The following is a 19,673-nucleotide window of genomic DNA, read 5'->3' on the forward strand; positions in this document are numbered from 1 at the left end:
TTGCTGCTTCACCTTTACTGTGGCCCTCTGGACTGTTTGTGGACAGTTGGCATATCAAGGGAAAAGCACTCCTGTACCACCCGGGCTCTGCCCATGAGCCTGGGGGTGTCTGTGTGAGGAATGTTCGGAGCGCCACCTTTGGGAGAGGCACAGACATGCCCCCCCTGTGGGCTACTGTTGCCTCTGGCTTGCACACTGAGCGCTTGGACTGAGATGTGTAAAGCTGCTTTGTGACTATGGCTGTTCTAAAAAGCACTCCTGTAGAAAATGCTATACAAACATCGATTGATTTATTGTGTCCCAAATAGTTTCTTTTATGGCCAATTTCTTTAACATACACAGCATCTCCCCTAAATCTCATCAGCAGTCTGGAAGTCAAAGGTGCAGTTTCTCCCAGTGTGTGAACACCAGCTGTGCTGGTGCAGGTCTGGATGCCACCAGTGCCTGCTGGGAGACAGTAGCGGTGACTCCACACCCACACAGAGTCTCTGAGGAGCTCTGAACCTGTGCCATTTATTACGATAGACTCGTACGTGCTCAAAGACAGAGAGGGATGGCAGCTGTTGTAGGGAAAAGGTTCAATGTCAGTGTGTGTGTGTGTGTGTGTGTGTGTGTGTGTGTGTGTGTGTGTGTGTGTGTGTGTGTGTGTGTCACAGTTCTGAAACTTGAGAAAACCATCTTCACTGGCCCTCGGTGTTCCCACCACACTCTGTCTCAGAGGTGAGGAGAGGACATGGAAGCAAGCCGGACATCCATCTTAATTACAGACTGTATACATGAGTAGACTGGACAATAGCAGGTGAAAATTTTTGCCTTTATGTGTTTGCTGCCCTCTAGTGGCTGGCAGCAGTGCAAGTTTTAACTCTTTGTGTTCTGTCAACTGTATGAGCTGCCCTTACTTTATCTCTTCCAAAATTTTCATTTTTAATGAATCGTTTTTTGATATTGAAGGGGAATGGCGATAAAGCGATTGACAGGCAATACTGATGGTGAAAAAGCAAACCGACAACACCAGCTATATTCTTTACATTTGTGTTAATAAGTGTGACTGCTTTAACATTTTTGATGTAAACTAATATCTTGTTTAGCAGTAAGTTGTTCTAACAGACTCTGAGGATCAAGTTCTTTGCAGTTGTAACCCTAACCCTAGTTACATTTCCTCTACAAGTGGATAGCTGCTAGCATTAACCTCCCTATCGTTAGCTGTCTCACTCTACAGGTAAGCTAAGACGTCTGTCAAAATGCCACTGAAGCATTTCACATCAAACTTCAGCTTAGGTATTTAAATACTGTCCTGTCACATTAAATAATGAAACAATATCATGTAATTGACCAAAAGAAAAAAATATAAACTCTTATATTGAAGGACTGACTATAGAATCTATGGATACAGACTATGGATGGAGAATTGAGAAGTTTAAGGTTAATTTAGCTAACATTAAAGGTAAGATAAAATATGAGATATTTTGTTAGGCAAGTTGCTAATATACTTTTGATCAAGAAATGAATAATAATTCCTGAACACAATCAAGGAAAATGAAGGCACGTGTGCTCTGATCATAGATCACAAATATATCAGCACGTTGTGGGGCAGCATTTTATCAGACCTGATCACCTGGTCACCTGATAACCTGATAACATGATAACCTGACTTTCTCCATGGAAATCAAAACACACATTCATAGAAAAACACCCCTCAAAACTGATTCATGGAAGCTTGTACCAATGACAAACCAATTCCTCACACTCTGCTGCCATGGGTTTCATTAAACACTAACATACAGAATTATTGCGCTCAAACACAAATCAACAATGTATATGCAAGTGTGTGTTTGTCTGTATAGGCACAAGTATGCATTATACACAGGGGAAGAACAAATGAACAACTCACTCCTCAGTCTTCAAACCTGTCTCACTCCATAGCCTGCCAAACTCTCACTGTGTGTGTGTGTGTGTGTGTGTGTGCTCACACGTGAGCTGCAGAGAACACAAAGAATATGTTGTTAAATAAGTTCTTACCTTCCCAGCACTTTGATAGTAATAGAGACCATGAGCGCCCCCACCAGGCCACCGATGGCAAAAACTGACACCGTGATGGACCAGAGCAGAGTGAGAGTCTCTGATGTTGCAGGTTCCTGATAACGACTCAGCCAGGTCACATTATAGAACGCCTTTATATACTACACACACACACACACATCACACACACACAGAAAGAGAGAAAGCCACATTACATTATAGAACGCCTTTATATACCACACACACACACACACACACACACACACACACACACACACACATACACACACACACACACAGAAAGATAAAAAGCCACATCACATTATAGAACGCCTTTATATACTACACACACACACAGAGAGAAAGAGAAAAAGCCACATCACATTATAGAATGCCTTTATATACTACACAGACAGAAAAAATGCAAAAGCAATGAATATATATAAAAATAATAGAAGACATATGGAGACTTAAACATTACACATTATAGAATTAGAAAATACAGAATCTTTACCACAAACACAAACAACAAGCATATGAATTTGTCACTTGGCATTACAGGAAGTTTATTAATATATTAGTATATATTATATTTATTATTGTTTTAGAAGAAAATAAATTTATTGATAAAAGAAAGAGGGAGGGCATGAAAGTGAGATGTGTGTGTGTGTGTGTGTGTGTGTGTGTGTGTGTGTGTGACACCATGCTGTGCCGGATCAGTACGTGTATGATGGATGAGGAGTTGTCCGCGCTAAAAGCCACCCATAAAACACATAGCATCACATTTCCTTATGTCACACACACACACACACACACACACACACTCTCACACACACACACACACACACACTCACACACACACACAGTAATCCATGGCTGACCGAGAAGTCACCTCCCCCCCCAGTGTTCTTCAGCATCACGCTGCCCTGCAGGTATTATTTTAATGATCACTATTAGTGATCGCTATTACATACACACTATTAATGATACTTCCTTCACGTGCAGGATTTTTATACATTAAACAATTCAGAGAGCAGAGTATCTGTAGAAAAAGACTTGGTCAATCTGGGCTCTATTTAGCCAATTCGATAATCAGTGCTGTAGTCCTGAGATGATCGCAAGGCTTATTGTAAGAGACAGAGATCTAAGAAGGAAAGAAACACTGGAATGAGGATTGATGGGGGGAGGGGAGTGAGAGAGAAGAGGGAGTGAGAGAGAGTGAATGAGCCCCAGGAGAGCTATAAGACAAGTCGCACCTCCGCTTTATACAAACACAATGCACCCAAGGACTGCGATGGCTAGTCAATAAGACCGCCTACGTTGTTCACAACAAATTATTGACCTGTCGATGTTATCGGTATTTGTATTATAATAAATGATGTGCTCGAAGTCGAGGAAGAAAAACACTGTAAGAAACAAAATGAGAGCTGCATCTGCAGTTGTCTTATTGCACAGACAGAGCTCTGAAGGACAGGAGAGCCCAGGACCACCCAAGAGCTCTGAAGGACAGGAGAGCCCAGGTCACCCAAGAGCTCTGAAGGACAGGAGAGCCCATCACCCAAGAGCTCTGAACGTCAGGAGAGCCCAGGATCACCCAAGCAGCACAGACGCCATGCAGACCCGTTCAAACTGAGACCACACATTAGCACATTGATGACGCATGAATATTTAAAGCAAAATCAACCACCATTACCTAAAGTCAGGATGCTAAACTGCAGCTAGCCAACCATGCGCTAGCAGAACTCCTGGCTTTATTCACCTGCGCTTTCTGTATAAACACACACACGCAGAGTGGAGAGGGGACGTGCTTCTGCTGACTAAAAGAATGTTTGCAGGACATGGACGTGCATACGTTCAGGAACAAACACATGCTAAGGTTTCATTAATGTAAGCCTCAGCACAGACTAATGCATATGTTGAGAGAGAGGCTGAGGATTCCATTAAAACTACGACAGGTTGGAGAAAACTACCTGTTTTTTCCAACCCATTGGCCATGTTTTGCAATACTAACCACACCCTAACACTAATCACACCCTTATACTAACCACACCCTTATACTAACCACACCCTAAAACTAACCACACCCTAATACTAACAGCACGCTTATACTAACCACACGCTTATAACCACACCCTTACACTAACCAACCACACCCTAATACTAACCATACGCTTATAACCACATCCTTATACTAACCAACCACACCCTAATACTAACCAAATGCTTATAACCACACCCTTATACTAACCACACACTTATACTAACCACACGCTTATAACCACACCCTTATACTAACCACACGCTTATACTAACCACACCCTTATACTAACCAACCACACCCTAATACTAACCATACGCTTATAACCACACCCTAACACCAATCACACCCTTATACTAACCACACCCTTATACTAACCACACCCTTATACTAACCACACGCTTATAACCACACCCTTATACTAACCACACGCTTATACTAACCACACACTTATACTAACCACACCCTTATACTAACCACATCCTTACACTAACCATACACTTATAACCACACCCTTATACTAACCACACACTTATACTAACCACACCCTTATACTAACCACACCCTTACACTAACCAACCACACCCTAATACTAACCATACGCTTATAACCACACCCTTATACTAAACACACACTTATACTAACCACAGCTTATACAAACCACACCCTTATACTAACCACACCCTTATACTAACCACACGCTTATACCAACCACACCCTTATACCAACCACACCCTTATACCAACCACACACTTATACTAACCACACGCTTATACCAACCACATGCTTATACCAACCACACCCTTATACTAACCACACGCTTATACCAACCACACTCTTATACTAACCACACCCTTATACTAACCACACACTTATACTAACCACACCCTTACACTAACCAACCACACCCTAATACTAACCATACGCTTATAACCACACCCTTATACCAACCACACCCCTATACCAACCACACCCTTATACTAACCACACCCTTATACTAACCACACACTTATACTAACCACACCCTTAAACTAACCATGTTTTGATTTACATATTATATATGCTAGTATTTGAGAATTTTTATGAATTTTTATGAGGGCATACAACTTATATTTGATGAGTTGATTAATTTAAAGAGTGGTGGTGGTTTCAACATGCTTTCAAAATGTATTTTAGACAATTGCGTAATGCTGTAGATACTGCTTCTTGCTTATTGTATGGTATTTCTGCAAATCTTCTGAATGTGTGGTCCTTCACAAAGTCAACAAAGTGTTGACTGTAAAATATGGATTGTGCCACAAGAGATGAGTTCATGTTTGGTTCCAAAGTATAAATAGTTGTATTTGCTTTCCACCAAGCTGTTAAAACTATTCTGATGACTGTCTAAGGCTGCCATGACTAGCAGTGTTTCCCAGAAAAGGTGATCCTGACACAGATGTGACATACAGTGAGGAAAATAAGTATTTGAACACGCTCTGACTTTGAAAGTTCTCCCACTTAGAAATCATGCAGGGGTCTGAACAGAGACAGAGAAATGAGTGATGTATGACTGACAGCCAGAGTAAACAAGCACAGCGTAAACAAGCACAGAGTAAACAAGTACATAGTAAACAAGTACATAAAAAACTAGACCAGAGTAAACAAGCACTGAGTAAACAAGCACAGAGTAAACAAATACAGAGTAAACAAGCACAGAGTAGAGTCTGAGCCGTGCTGTCTCACCTTCGCAGGGGCGTTGACCACAGACAGGCTGTAGCCGTACAGGAAGGAGGACCCCAGAGCTCCAAAAACTGCCGCACTCATCAGACAGCATGTCAAACGCTGCAGTGATACACACACATGTCAAACGCTGCAGTGATACACACACATGTCAAACGCTGCAGTGATACACACACATGTCAAACGCTGCAGTGAGACACACACATGTCAAACGCTGCAGTGATACACACACATGTCAAACGCTGCAGTGATACACACACATGTCAAACGCTGCAGTGAGACACACACATGTCAAACGCTGCAGTGATACACACACATGTCAAACGCTGCAGTGATACACACACATGTCAAACGCTGCAGTGAGACACACACATGTCAAACGCTGCAGTGATACACACACATGTCAAACGCTGCAGTGAGACACACACATGTCAAACGCTGCAGTGATACACACACATGTCAAACGCTGCAGTGATACACACACATGTCAAACGCTGCAGTGATACACATGTCAAACGCTGCAGTGATACACACACATGTCAAACGCTGCAGTGATACACACACATGTCAAACGCTGCAGTGATACACACACATGTCAAACGCTGCAGTGAGACACACACATGTCAAACGCTGCAGTGAGACACACACATGTAATCACACAAACACAAGAAATTATCAACTTCTAATCAAATGCAATTAACATACCACATTAATATAAACGCAAAGTACAATTTCTTTTGTAAGTGTGTGTGTATATCTATATATACACACAACACACCCACACAAACCCACACACGTACACACACACACACACACACACCCACACACACACACACACACACACACACACACACACACACATAGACTGACTGGGCATCACAGACACATTTGGTAGAGGATCTTGGCCAATCTTGTACACACAGGGCAGCTTCTCACAGGTGCTGCAGGTTAGATGAGGCACTGAAGTACTGTGGTGCTCTACACAGAGCACTCGACCTGGTCCCAGCGATGCATTACATGATTAAGATCTTGGGACTGTGTGGGCAGAGAAGCAATGACAACATGCCATCATGTTTCTGGATCCAGTCCATGGCTATAAGACCCTTGTGTCATGGCTTAGTGTCCTTCTGCCACAGGGTAAACAGATGGCGTGAAGGGATGAACTTGGTCAGCTGCATCGTGTCAGGGTGTACCAGGCTAATGTTCCCCACATCATTACGCCACCTCCACCAGCCGCAACTGTGGAGACCTGACAGGCACTAAAGTCTGCCCTCTCAGCCGCATGGAGCAACAGAAATCTAATTCAACTGACCAGACAATGGATCTCCCTGCTCAGTGATCCAGTGTTTGTGCTAAGGAACAATGTCAGGACACATTAGCTGGGACAACAGCATTGTTTTCAGATGCAGTTTGCCAAATTGAGCGATGAACTGTTCATCAGAACTCCTGACATCCTCCTTTGTACCCTTTCACTAACAGATCAACTTTCACTGGATGTTTTTGTTAGATATCTGTAGAACGTCCAATACCTTGTCCCTGCACTGTGTAAGCAAAGCACTGCTGAGTGTCTAGGTGGTGAAACTAAAAAGGCATCGTCTTTCTTTATCATGAAAAGATCATGTGCTGCCCAAAAGCCTTTAGGCAGCACATGATCAGACACCTGCTGAAGACACGTGTACTCTCAGGCACACCTGGACATCACAAACACACCTGGATGTAACACTTTGGGTGTGAGGGTTTAGGAGGCATACACAAACGCTGAGAGAATGAGGATTCATTCAAAACAATAGGAGTAGTACTATCAGTAGAACATGACACTGGGTTTCAGGGGTGCGAGAACTGCAGGATCGATGGGCCATAATAAATGAACTAAAAATGGAAAACACGAAGCGCACAAAATCAAAACAAGAGATGAAACAAGGATTAGACTGAAGACTAGGCATACAGCCAAAACAACAACAGGTAAACATTCTCACATGGAAAGACTGAAATAAACCATGAACACATGAATGACAGGAGGGGAGGGGTCATATTGGACTCTGTGATCTTTTCTGCCCTATAGTGCTGGACCTGCAAGACCTGTTTGACAATAACTGAATTTGTTTTAATGGAAACACCTAGTGTTCTACAACTAAGACAATATGCAGATATGAATTATAGAATACTGGGGCAGTGGAAAAGAACAAATCCCTGAAGTAATGACTAAAGTGCTATTAGCGGCTTTACAGCTGCATGATTCTCTAAGGTCTCGGCTAATTCTCCCCTCAGGAACCAGAAGCACCTGAAGAGCTGCACAGGTTGGTCTTCTGAAGTGATCCTGGATGAGGTTCTCCTGGGACATTAGGGTAGATTTCCACAGTGCCAGGTGAGAGCAAAGCTCAGAATCCCCTCAGCAGCTGTTCGTCAGCATAATTAACTGCATGATCAACCACCACCCAAACATTTTCTTTAGAAGGCCTGGAGCTGATGAAGCTGATGGAGCTGATGAAGATTGTACCTGTGCAGTGAGAACAGAGACGGAGGAGACGTGAGCTGCAGCCTCAACTGTATTTCACTATTAGGAACGTAGGAATGTGTTTGAAACAGCTAGTGCATAGTGTCTATATACAGATGGACGCTTTAATATTTAGTACAAATGAAATTATGCTACAAACATAATGGAGTCTGCATAAAGCTACAAACACCTGTGGTTCACACAAGATGTAGAAAGCAGAAACCAAAATGACAGCAACATACTGTCAGTAACCAACGTAACGACAGTACTGACTTCTCACAGGAGGCAGGACAGAACAGAAGATCTGATCAACAGCTAGAACAGGCAGACATGAAGGCAGCACCGTGGTGTTCAGCACTGGGTCTACTGAAGAACAGGTGTGTCACAGCAGACTTGAGCCCTCCAGAGTGCAGACAGAACTGCCTTTGGTCAGAACTGCCGTTGGTGGGTGAAAGACGTGCCAGTCTGATGAAGTTCTGTCTCTGAAGTTTGAATAACTTAAAAAATGTGATCATTTCAAAATAAAGCTATAATTTACTTTGAAATATCTTTTTCTTTGGGCCCCTATCCTGACATGCCTGAGCATGCTCATGTTCTGAGCATTGGCGTAGGAACCAGGGGGGGATGGGGAGGACGTGTCCCACCCAATATGAGAAACAGGTAGATTTGTCCCACCCAAAAATTAAACCACAGAAAAAGCGGAAACTGTTTAAAGACTTTTTTCTAAAAGTGCAGTTTGGCAGCACTGTGTTGTTAGCTCTCTGGGTCTTTCGCTTTCTTAAGGCTTGTGTTGAGATGTTCAGAAATATCCCGCACTCATAGCGTCTCTGACCCGAGCTCTCGCCTCGCTGGAGCGGTGGGTAGTTTGCGCCAGCGTTAAACGCGAGGTCAGTGATAAGAGCAATGAATAGCCAAATATATAACCATACATATATGAAAATAAAACAGCTTTATTGTAATGTGCTGTTATGGTAACAGACTAGGAGGGTTTTGGATAGCTAACGTTTATATTAAAACTTGTCAGAAAGCTCTCTGAAACATAAAGTTACATTACTCTCTGGTCACGTCCCAAACTGCAGACTGCTACTACACTAAATGTGTAAAAAATAAAATATAATAAATAAAACAAATAAACAAACAAACAAATAAAAGGACACCATGGTTTGAAGTGCTTTCAGTAGTGCAGTATGTAATGTTCCAGAGTGTGCTGTTTGGGACACAGCCTTACTGTCTAACATATTAATGTTAGTCTTGTCTAGTCAGGAAACCTTAACATACATTTTTTGTCATTTCATTTCAGCATGCCACCAAAGAAAAAAAATAAAACCACAGGACACAACGCTCCTGAGTTTTTAAAAAAGAGTGGAGATAGTGTAAGTATACAACAGAGTTTAGAAATAATAATAACCATAATAATAATAATAATAATAATAATAATAATTATTATTATTATTATTATTATTATTATGTTGTTATATTATTTTAAATATTATGCATCACCTTATTAGGAGAGTACTGGTACAAAGATACAGTAACAGTGCAGAAGCTGCAGAGATCATTCTGCAGAGAAGCTCTGGTCAGGTTGCTTTTAGTAGTCCCTGTTTCATTCTCTGAGGCAGAGAGATTTAGTGGCCTCCGTAGGCTCAAGATGTGGCTCCGCTCTACAATGACTCAAAACAGATTTAACCATGTCGCTATCTGTCATGACCATCAGAATAAGCTTGATTTGTTGGATAAAAAGATAATTTGCAAGAAATTTGTAGCTGTGAATGATAAGAGAAGAACATATTTTGGTTCTCTAGCATAGACCATGGGTGTAAATGCTTAAACCTCTGATCAAGAAACCAAATCTTGATCCGACTGTGCTATCTAATTATTGACCCATTTCGAACATATAATTTATATCCAAGATCATACAAAAAGCTGTAGCCCAGCAATTATGCCTATATCTGCATAGGATTCACATATTAGAAAGTTCCAATCTGGATTTATGCCCCACCACAGTACTGAAATAGCACTAGTCAAAGTAACAAATGATCTCCTCCTTGCCTTAGATCAAGGTGATGTGGGTGGTGATGATGGTGGTGATGTGGGTGATGATGTTGGTGGTGATGTTGGTGGTGATGTTGGTGGTGATGTTGGTGGTGATGTTGGTGGTGATGTGGGTGGTGATGGTGGTGGTAGTGGTGATGGTGGTGATGTTGGTGGTGATGTGGGTGGTGATGGTGGTGATGTGGGTGGTGGTGATGTGGGTGGTGATGTTGGTGGTGGTGATGGTGGTGATGTTGGTGGTGATGTGGGTGGTGATGGTGGTGATGTGGGTGGTGATGGTGGTGGTGGTGATGATGGTGATGATGATGGTGGTGATGATGGTGGTGATGATGGTGGTGGTGGTGATGGTGGTGATGATGGAGGTGGTGATGGGGGTGGTGATGTTGGTGGTGATGTTGGTGGTGATGGTGGTGATGTTGGTGGTGGTGATGGTGGTGATTATGGTGGTGGTGATGGTGGTGATTATGGTGGTGGTGATGTTGGTGGTGATGTTGGTGGTGATGGTGGTGGTGGTGGTGGTGGTGGTGATGGTGGTGATGATGTTGGTGGTGATGGTGGTGATGTGGGTGGTGGTGATGTGGGTGGTGATGTGGGTGGTGGTGATGGGGGTGGTGATGTTGGTGGTGGTGGTGATGGTGGTGGTGATGGTGGTGGTGGTGATGGTGGTGATGTTGATGGTGGTGATGATGGTGGTGGTGGTGATGTGGGTGGTGGTGGTGATAGTGGTGATGTTGATGGTGATGGGGTGGTGATGTTGGTGGTGGTGATGGTGGTGATGTTGGTGGTGATGGGGGTGGTGTTGGTGGTGGTGATGGTGGTGATGATGTTGGTGGTGATGGGGTGGTGATGGTGGTGGTGATGGGGGTGGTGATGGTGGTGATGTTGGTGGTGGTGATGTTGATGGTGGTGATGTTGGTGGTGGTGGTGGTGGTGTTGGTGGTGGTGATGACGGTGATGGTGGTGATGTTGGTGGTGATGTTTGTGGTGGTGATGGTGGTGATGTTGATGGTGGTGGTGGTGATGGTAGTGATGTTGATGTTGGTGATGTTGGTGGTGATGGGGTGGTGATGGGGGTGGTGATGATGGTGGTGGTGATGTTGATGGTGGTGATGATGATGGTGGTGGTGGTGATGGTGGTGCAGTTGGTGGTGATGTTGGTGGTGATGATGTTGGTGGTGATAGGGGTGGTGATGGTGGTGATGTTGGTGGTGGTGATGATGATGGTGGTGATGTGGGTAGTGGTGGTGATGGTGGTGATAGTGGTGATGTTGATGGTGGTGATGTTGGTGGTGATGGGGGTGGTGATGGTGGTGATGTTGGTGGTGGTGATGGTGGTGATTATGGTGGTAGTGATGGTGGTGATTATGGTGGTGGTGGTGTTGGTGGTGATGTGGGTGATGATGTTGGTGGTGATGTTGGTGGTGATGTGGGTGGTGATGGTGGTGATGGTGGTGATTATGGTGGTGGTGATGGTGGTGATTATGGTGGTGGTGGTGATGGTGGTGATGTTGGTGGTGATGTGGGTGATGTTGATGGTGGTGATGTTGGTGGTGATGGGGGTGGTGATGGTGGTGATGTTGGTGGTGGTGATGGTGGTGATTATGGTGGTAGTGATGGTGGTGATTATGGTGGTGGTGGTGTTGGTGGTGATGTGGGTGATGATGTTGGTGGTGATGTTGGTGGTGATGTGGGTGGTGATGGTGGTGATTATGGTGGTGGTGATGGTGGTGATTATGGTGGTGGTGGTGATGGTGGTGGTGGTGGTGGTGATGGTAGTGATGATGTTGGTGGTGATATGGGTGGTGGTGATGTGGGTGGTGATGTGGGTGGTGATGTGGGTGGTGGTGATGTGGGTGGTGGTGATGGGGGTGGTGATGTTGGTGGTGGTGGTGATGGTGGTGGTGATGTTGATGGTGGTGATGATGGTGGTGGTGGTGATGGTGGTGATGGGGGTGGTGATGGTGATGTGGATGGTGATTTTGGTGGTGATGGGGGTGGTGATGATGATGTGGGTGGTGATGTTAGTGGTGATGTTGATGGTGGTGATGATGGTGGTGATGGTGGTGGTGATGATGTGGGTGGTGGTGGTGATAGTGGTGATGTTGATGGTGATGGGGTGGTGATGTTGGTGGTGGTGATGTTGGTGGTGGTGATGGTGGTAGTGATGGGGTGGTGTTGGTGGTGGTGATGTTGGTGGTGATGATGTTGGTGGTGATGGGGTGGTGATGGTGGTGATGGTGGTGGTGATGGGGGTGGTGATGGTGGTGATGTTGGTGGTGGTGATGATGGTGATGTTGATGGTGATGATGTTGGTGGTGATGGTGGTGATGTTGATGGTGGTGATGTTAGTGGTGATGGTGGTGGTGATGACGGTGATGGTGGTGATGTTTGTGGTGGTGATGATGGTGGTGATGTTGATGGTGGTGATGATGATGGTGGTGGTGATGGTGATGATGGTGGTGGTGATGATGGTGATGGTGGTGGTGGTGATGGTGGTGGTGATGGTGGTGGTGTTGATGGTGGTGATGATGGTGGTGATGGTGGTGATGGTGGTGGTGTTGATGGTGGTGATGATGGTGGTGGTGTTGATGGTGGTGTTGATGGTGGTGGTGGTGTTGATGGTGATGGTGGTGGTGTTGATGGTGGTGATGATGGTGGTGATGGTGGTGGTGTTGATGGTGGTGATGATGATGGTGATGGTGTTGATGGTGGTGATGATGGTGGTGGTGTTGATGGTGGTGATGATGGTGGTGGTGGTGATGTTGGTGGTGATGGGGTGGTGATGGGGTGGTGATGATGGTGGTGGTGATGTTGATGGTGGTGATGATGGTGGTGGTGGTGATGGTGGTGGTGGTGGTGATGGTGGTGATGGTGGTGATGATGGTGGTGGTGGTAATGGTGGTGATGTTGATGGTGGTGATGATGGTGGTGGTGTTGATGGTGGTGATGATGGTGATGGTGATGGTGGTGGTGTTGATGGTGGTGATGATGGTGGTGGTGTTGATGGTGGTGATGATGGTGATGGTGGTGATGGTGGTGCAGGTGTTGGTTTGGGAAATGTTTTGGCACACTCAGTCTCTTAATCCCAGTAGTATCATTTGAGTCCAACATAATGCATCATGTCACAAAGCACAAGGCATCTCAAATGGTTCCAAAGGAATGTTTACCACATGTGGAGTTCATGTCATTAATAATATGCATGTTTTCTAAATCAATCTTTTACGATGATTTGAGGGTCCATCATTGAAGAGCTTGATCAGTACAAACTTCATAGAATTATAAATCAATATAATAATAAACATGGGAGACTGCATGTGCATGTTTGATCTGCATGTTCATAAACAAAGTCATTAATATAGACTGACTTATTGTAATTATGAAGGCTTTAAGGATCTCTCTCCATCTATCTGTCAATCCCCCCATAGCCCCCTCTCTCCATCTATCTGTCTATCCCCCCATAACCCCCTCTCTCCATCTATCTGTCAATCCCCCCCATAGCCCCCTCTCTCCATCTATCTGTCTATCCCCCATAGCCCCCTCTCTCCATCTATCTGTCAATCCCCCCATAGCCCCCTCTCTCCATCTATCTGTCTATCCCCCATAGCCCCCTCTCTCCATCTATCTGTCAATCCCCCCATAGCCCCCTCTCTCCATCTATCTGTCTATCCCCCCATAGCCCCCTCTCTCCATCTATCCATCAACCCGCCTATAGTACCCTCTCTCCATCCATGTCAACCCCACCCATGTTCTCCTCCCTTAATCGGTCTCCTACTCCATCTCTAATTCACTGCTATTTAGCAGTTTACACACCATCATTAATTGAATAAAAACACACTCAAAAATGTAAACACGGTTCAGCGTGTCTTTCGCCCTTCGTAGTCAAGTGGGGGAAGTTTTGATCTGCACGGGCAGGAAAATAATTAAGTAGTAACAGGAGCACCATGAGAACAGAAACCACCTTCACTACCAGAGGGAGACTGGAACCAAACCAACTGAGTGGGGCTTTTGGTTCACGTGCACAAATCAGGCTACACACACACACACACACACACACACACACACACACACATATGCACACAAGAATATATACATACACACATGCACACAGGGATATATATACACACACACACACAGACACACACACAAACACACACACACACACACACACATATATGCACACAGGAATACACACACACACAAACACACACAGAAATACACACACAGACACATATGCAAATAGGAATACACAGGCAGGCACACACACACACACACACACGCACACACATGCACTCACACACACACACACTCACACACACACACATACACCCACACCAATATAAGTGCACTCACACACCTACACACAACACACACCTGTGCACACATTCACGCACCTGCACACATTCACCTGTTTAGGTGGAGCTGGTAGCTCCTTGCAGTCTGTTGTAGGACGTTTCTGAATCTTCTCCATTTTGGCAGCTCAGGAGCCTGAAAGACAGAAAATATACACACTATGCACGTGGACTTATTGGCAGCTAGAGCACACACACACACACACACTACATTAATTTAAAATAATTATTCACTATACACTTAATTCACTGCATACTTCAGTGCAACTGGGTGTCTGAGTAAGAGCTGCTGTCCAGCTGTGTTCATGCAGAGTATCTGATTACATAGCACTACCACCCCCTGCTGGCTATTTGAAAAAGTACGTAACAGTTAGATACTGTACAGCTGGACGCATGACTAATAATGACCCAACAGGACAGTTAGCTGAAAACCTGAGGGGCTGCAGGGCTGAGAATCTTAACCCAGACTGGACAGAGAATCTTAATCCAGAATGGACTGAGACTGACGTAACACAGATAACACACAATGTGAGCTGATCTTAACAAACTGTACTTTAACCTTAATGCAACATCTGATTTGTAATGAAAGGTTTTAATTCGACTTTATTCTCACATGGATAATCATGAACACACACATCCCAATTTGTCAAACAAAAGTTTCTTCAGATCATTATGTTATGTTTACATTTTTACATTGTACCCATCAGACACTCTTATCCAGAGCAATGTACCAAAGTGCTTTGTGATAAAATGTCTTATCATGTCAATAAAACTAAGATGACTCGTACATAATATGCATAAAAAACAATCAACCATGAGAAAGGCTTCCCCTCTCCTCCTCCCCCCCCCCCCCCCCTCTCCCCCTCTCTCCCCTTTGACGCAACTGCTCACTGGGGGGTTTCTTTATGTTCATTTACACTCTTACAATTACTAAATCATTTTAAATTAGTGCAAATTTGAAGCATTCTTGCTCAACTCGCAGTGTTGCCCCACCACGTATGTCAGATGTGGGGGAGGCACTGTGATCCATAAAGACACACAATGCATACACTATCCAAATGGATAACAGGAAGTAGACTGACATAGCACACATAATGAACAGGGTTTCCCTGGAGGATTGAAAGGGGTTTGTGATAACATGGATGTGTCAAGCTACATTCTTTTCTTTAAGGCTCACATATCTGGAAATCTTCTGATGTGCATTATTAAAATAAAAGTGCCATGATTTAATGATAATCTGATGACATCAAGGATAATCAACAGAGAATATGTGCCCAATGCAACACTGACTCAACTCAGCCACTTCTGTCTTCAAGCACTTCAGAAACATTCAGACCCACGATCCACTGTGACTGGAACAAACGATCAGAGCAATGAGCAAATCAGTCTTAAAGAACAAAGCTTCATCTCCCCGTCCAGCACCATCAAACCTTATTTATGCAGCATTAAATGAACTAAAGGTACCTTAAATTAGATGTTTATTTATTAATTTTAAAATATATTTTAAAATCTCATTTAATCCTTAAATGAGATGTACATTATTCAAAGTTGTTAAGCTTTATTATGATTATTTTGAAACTAAATTATGTATATAATTCACAACTCACTTAATGTAAAGATCTTTAGTATCTTTTAACAAAGGAACACCAAAGAGATCACCATTCATCGTGAGCTCTTCTGACATTGTGTGAAGTGTACAACTCTCTTTAATGCTGAAATTAAAGGTATTATCTTACCCTGCCAACTAGTGAACTAGTGAACCTATAAAACAGAAATAAGGTACAATTTTGGAATTAGGCCAATACTACATGACTGATGGCAAAACGGTGATCCTGGAGTTGAATTGCAGATTAAATGAACAAGATGGGAGGGGTTACACAGCGAGGGGTAAAAACAGCACTAATCTGATCTCTCCCCCACCCCCCTCACTCCGTCTCCAAATACAACCATAACACAACTACACTGTGAGAGGTAAAAACAGCACACACCTGATCTGCCTCCCCACACCATCCATGTACACACACACACACATGCAATAACGTGACCAGCAAAGTTAATCCAGTCTCTTACACGGTACTTCTGTTTGATTCTTTTAATATTAAAAGAGAATATTCTGAGAATATATTCTGAGAATATTCTGACTGATTATTGTGTTAATCACCTTTAGTTTTAAACTGGCACTGATGCTTTCAAGCCTTATTTTCTTAGATTAGCAGCTGATTTTATAGCAGTGCCTTTGACATTATCTCCCCCTGGTTACTAATGAAAATCCTTCTATATGGAAATGAACCTTTGTTGCTCTGCTGTTGAAAGATGGTTATGCAGTTGTCTAAGATCTTGGTCCAGCCACCTCTAGGTTGTCAGTAATAGTTAAGGATTTGGAAAGATTTGTGAGTAATCAATTAAGAGTTTTTGGTCAATAATAATATTTTAGTTGCTTATCAGACTTTAGGGGAAAACACAGTATAATCACAGCTGCTTTAAAAGTATTAAATTATATAATTGAGTTTATTGGCAATAAGCAACACTGTGCAGCCCCTTTTATTGATTTATCTAAATCTTTTGATACTGTGGGTCATAAATATTTGATGCAAAGATTCAGAAATGTAGGATTGGCTTAACAAACGGTTTGTTGGTTTGAGAATTATTTATCAGGGATAACGTTCAACCTCTAACCCTGTAGTGTATCTAAGGTGTGCCACAATAATTGATTTTGTCCCACTATTATTTATCATAGATATTAATTAATTACTATTAATTCTATTAATCAAAATTCTTTTAATTCTAAAACTTGTACAGTATTGAATTGTTCAGCACAGACACCTACTCACAAACACACACAGACAACTAGTTTTTCATGTTGAGCAACATACTTTGTGTGAACTAAAACTTACTAAAAATGCTAATGACATGTCATTTTTAAAAACAAAATTAAATATATTGAATCTTCCTTCTTTTAGCACTTTCAAGAGAAACAGAATTTGTAACACCCAGTACAGATATTTAGAGATGATAGTGGATGATTCTCTTTATTTTAAGCCCCATATGTTTTATTTATAAAATGAGTCCACACTGTTGACATCCATCAAAATGATAAAGGACACTGCTGTCTTTGTTCCACAGAGTGTTTCTTGCGAACTGTCCCTAAAATTTTAACCGAGCTACGGAGGAGGACACCTGCCTCTCCAGGGTTGCCTGAACCTTCTCTGGAAGAGTTAAAGAGCTGGTCTCTCTGGAAGAGTTAAAGAGCTGGTCTCTTTGGAAGAGATAAAGAGTGGGTCTCTCTGGAAGAGTTAAAGAGCCGGTCTCTCTGGAAGAGTTAAAGAGTGGGTCTCTCTGGAAGAGTTAAAGAGTGGGTCTCTGTGGAAGAGTTAAAGAGCTCGTCTCTGTGGAAGAGTTAAAGAGCTCGTCTCTGTGGAAGAGTTAAAGAGTGGCTCTCTCTGGAAGAGTTAAAGAGCTGGTCTCTGTGGAAGAATTAAAGAGTGGGTCTCTCTGGAAGAGTTAGAGTGGGTCTCTCTGGAAGAAAGAATTCTTGTCGTTTTATTGCTAAAGTGGACATTTTTGGATTATTATATGCTTACAACACTGTGTGTAGGTCTGTAATGCTGCCTGTCCTGGTGAGGACACCCTTGTAAAGGAGATTGTTAAGATTAGAGGGAATTAAATGTTAATAAATACATTAAATAGAAATATATCAGGAGGGTCTGGAGTGACCAGGGTCATTATTACGAAGCGTACTGTTCAAATCATGGCGTTTTGATTCGCCCTACTCACCCAGCTAACGTATCTACCGCGGCTCCTCATCATGAAAAGACCATTAAATTTGGTCTTTTAACATCCGCACGCTTACGAATAAGGGGCAACTTATTCAGGATATCATATCTGACTGTAAGTTGGACTTTTTATGTTTACCTGAAACATGGCAACAGCCAAACGACTTTGCTCAACTCAATTATGCTACTCCTCCGGGATTTGTTTACATGGCGAAACCTCGTGATTCTGGCCGAGGAGGAGGTCTAGCGATCATCTACCGCGAGAAGTGGAGGGTAGCGCCAGTAACAGAGTATACAACTCGTTTGAAGTTACTGTTTGCCAGCTCTCTGGACCAACTCCCACTATTATCGCCACCCTGTATCGACCCCCGAAGTATAATAAGGATTTCATTAACGAACTTGCTGATTTCCTGACACACCTGTCCACAGTTTCACCTAACATAATACTTGTGGGAGATTTTAATATCCATGTGGACGATGATAATAATCCTCTTAAAAAGGATTTTATATTTTGGTTGGACAGTTTTGGGCTACAACAATATATTGATTTCCCCACGCATGTTAAAGGACATACTCTAGATTTAATTTGTTGTTCAGGTATTAGACCTGTTGACTGTAAAGCTGATTCCTTTCCTCTTTCTGATCATATGTTGCTATCATTTGTTGTCAATATCCCATTTTCTAAATCTAACCCTCCACGTAACATAACATATCGTAAAATTAAGGATATTAATCTGAATCATTTATCTTGTTGTATCAATAGTCTTCCCAGTATTGATCCATCTTCCACTTCAGATGAACTTCTTTCACATTACAATACATCCCTTCACAAGCTCCTAAATGATCTTGCCCCACTCAAAACCAGATCTGTTTCATTCACTCGCACTGCACCCTGGTTTACTTCAACTCTTAGACAGTTAAAAGCAAAAGGTCGCCAACTTGAAAGACTTTACAGGAAAACTGGTCTCACCGTACATAAAGAGATGTATTAAAATCACATTCTTGATTATAAAGACTCCATTTCTACAATTAAATCCACATATTATTCCAATTTAATTAGTTCAAATGAGGGAAATTCCAAGGCCCTCTTTTCACTAGTTGCAAAGATTACAAAACCACCAGACTCACTTCCTCCCCATTTATATTGTTCTGACTTTTGTAATACTTTAGTATCATTCTTCTCCTCAAAAATAGTACATATCCACCAGCAACTACTTTTACCAACTGTT

General features: G+C 42.9%; 1 protein-coding gene across 7 annotated transcripts in view; it reads right to left on the reverse strand.

Annotated features, from left to right (window-relative positions):
• The window catches only part of slc2a9l2 (solute carrier family 2 member 9, like 2), a 268,703-nt gene that overhangs the window by 225,574 nt on the left and 23,456 nt on the right, over nucleotides 1-19,673 (reverse strand). For 6 of the 7 annotated variants that reach the window (XM_076987952.1, XM_076987918.1, XM_076987931.1 and 3 more), the window contains exons 2-4: nucleotides 14,728-14,807; nucleotides 5,780-5,878; nucleotides 2,020-2,180 (exon numbers count right to left, since the gene is read on the reverse strand). In XM_076987952.1, coding sequence (XP_076844067.1) covers nucleotides 2,020-2,180; nucleotides 5,780-5,878; nucleotides 14,728-14,790 — 323 coding nt within the window. In that variant the 5' untranslated portion in view covers nucleotides 14,791-14,807. The remainder of the gene's footprint in view (nucleotides 1-2,019; nucleotides 2,181-5,779; nucleotides 5,879-14,727; nucleotides 14,808-19,673) is intronic. The other variant, XM_076987944.1, reaches the window with a different exon arrangement.

Source organism: Brachyhypopomus gauderio, chromosome 2 (assembly GCF_052324685.1).
Source record: "Brachyhypopomus gauderio isolate BG-103 chromosome 2, BGAUD_0.2, whole genome shotgun sequence".
NCBI lineage: Eukaryota > Metazoa > Chordata > Actinopteri > Gymnotiformes > Hypopomidae > Brachyhypopomus > Brachyhypopomus gauderio.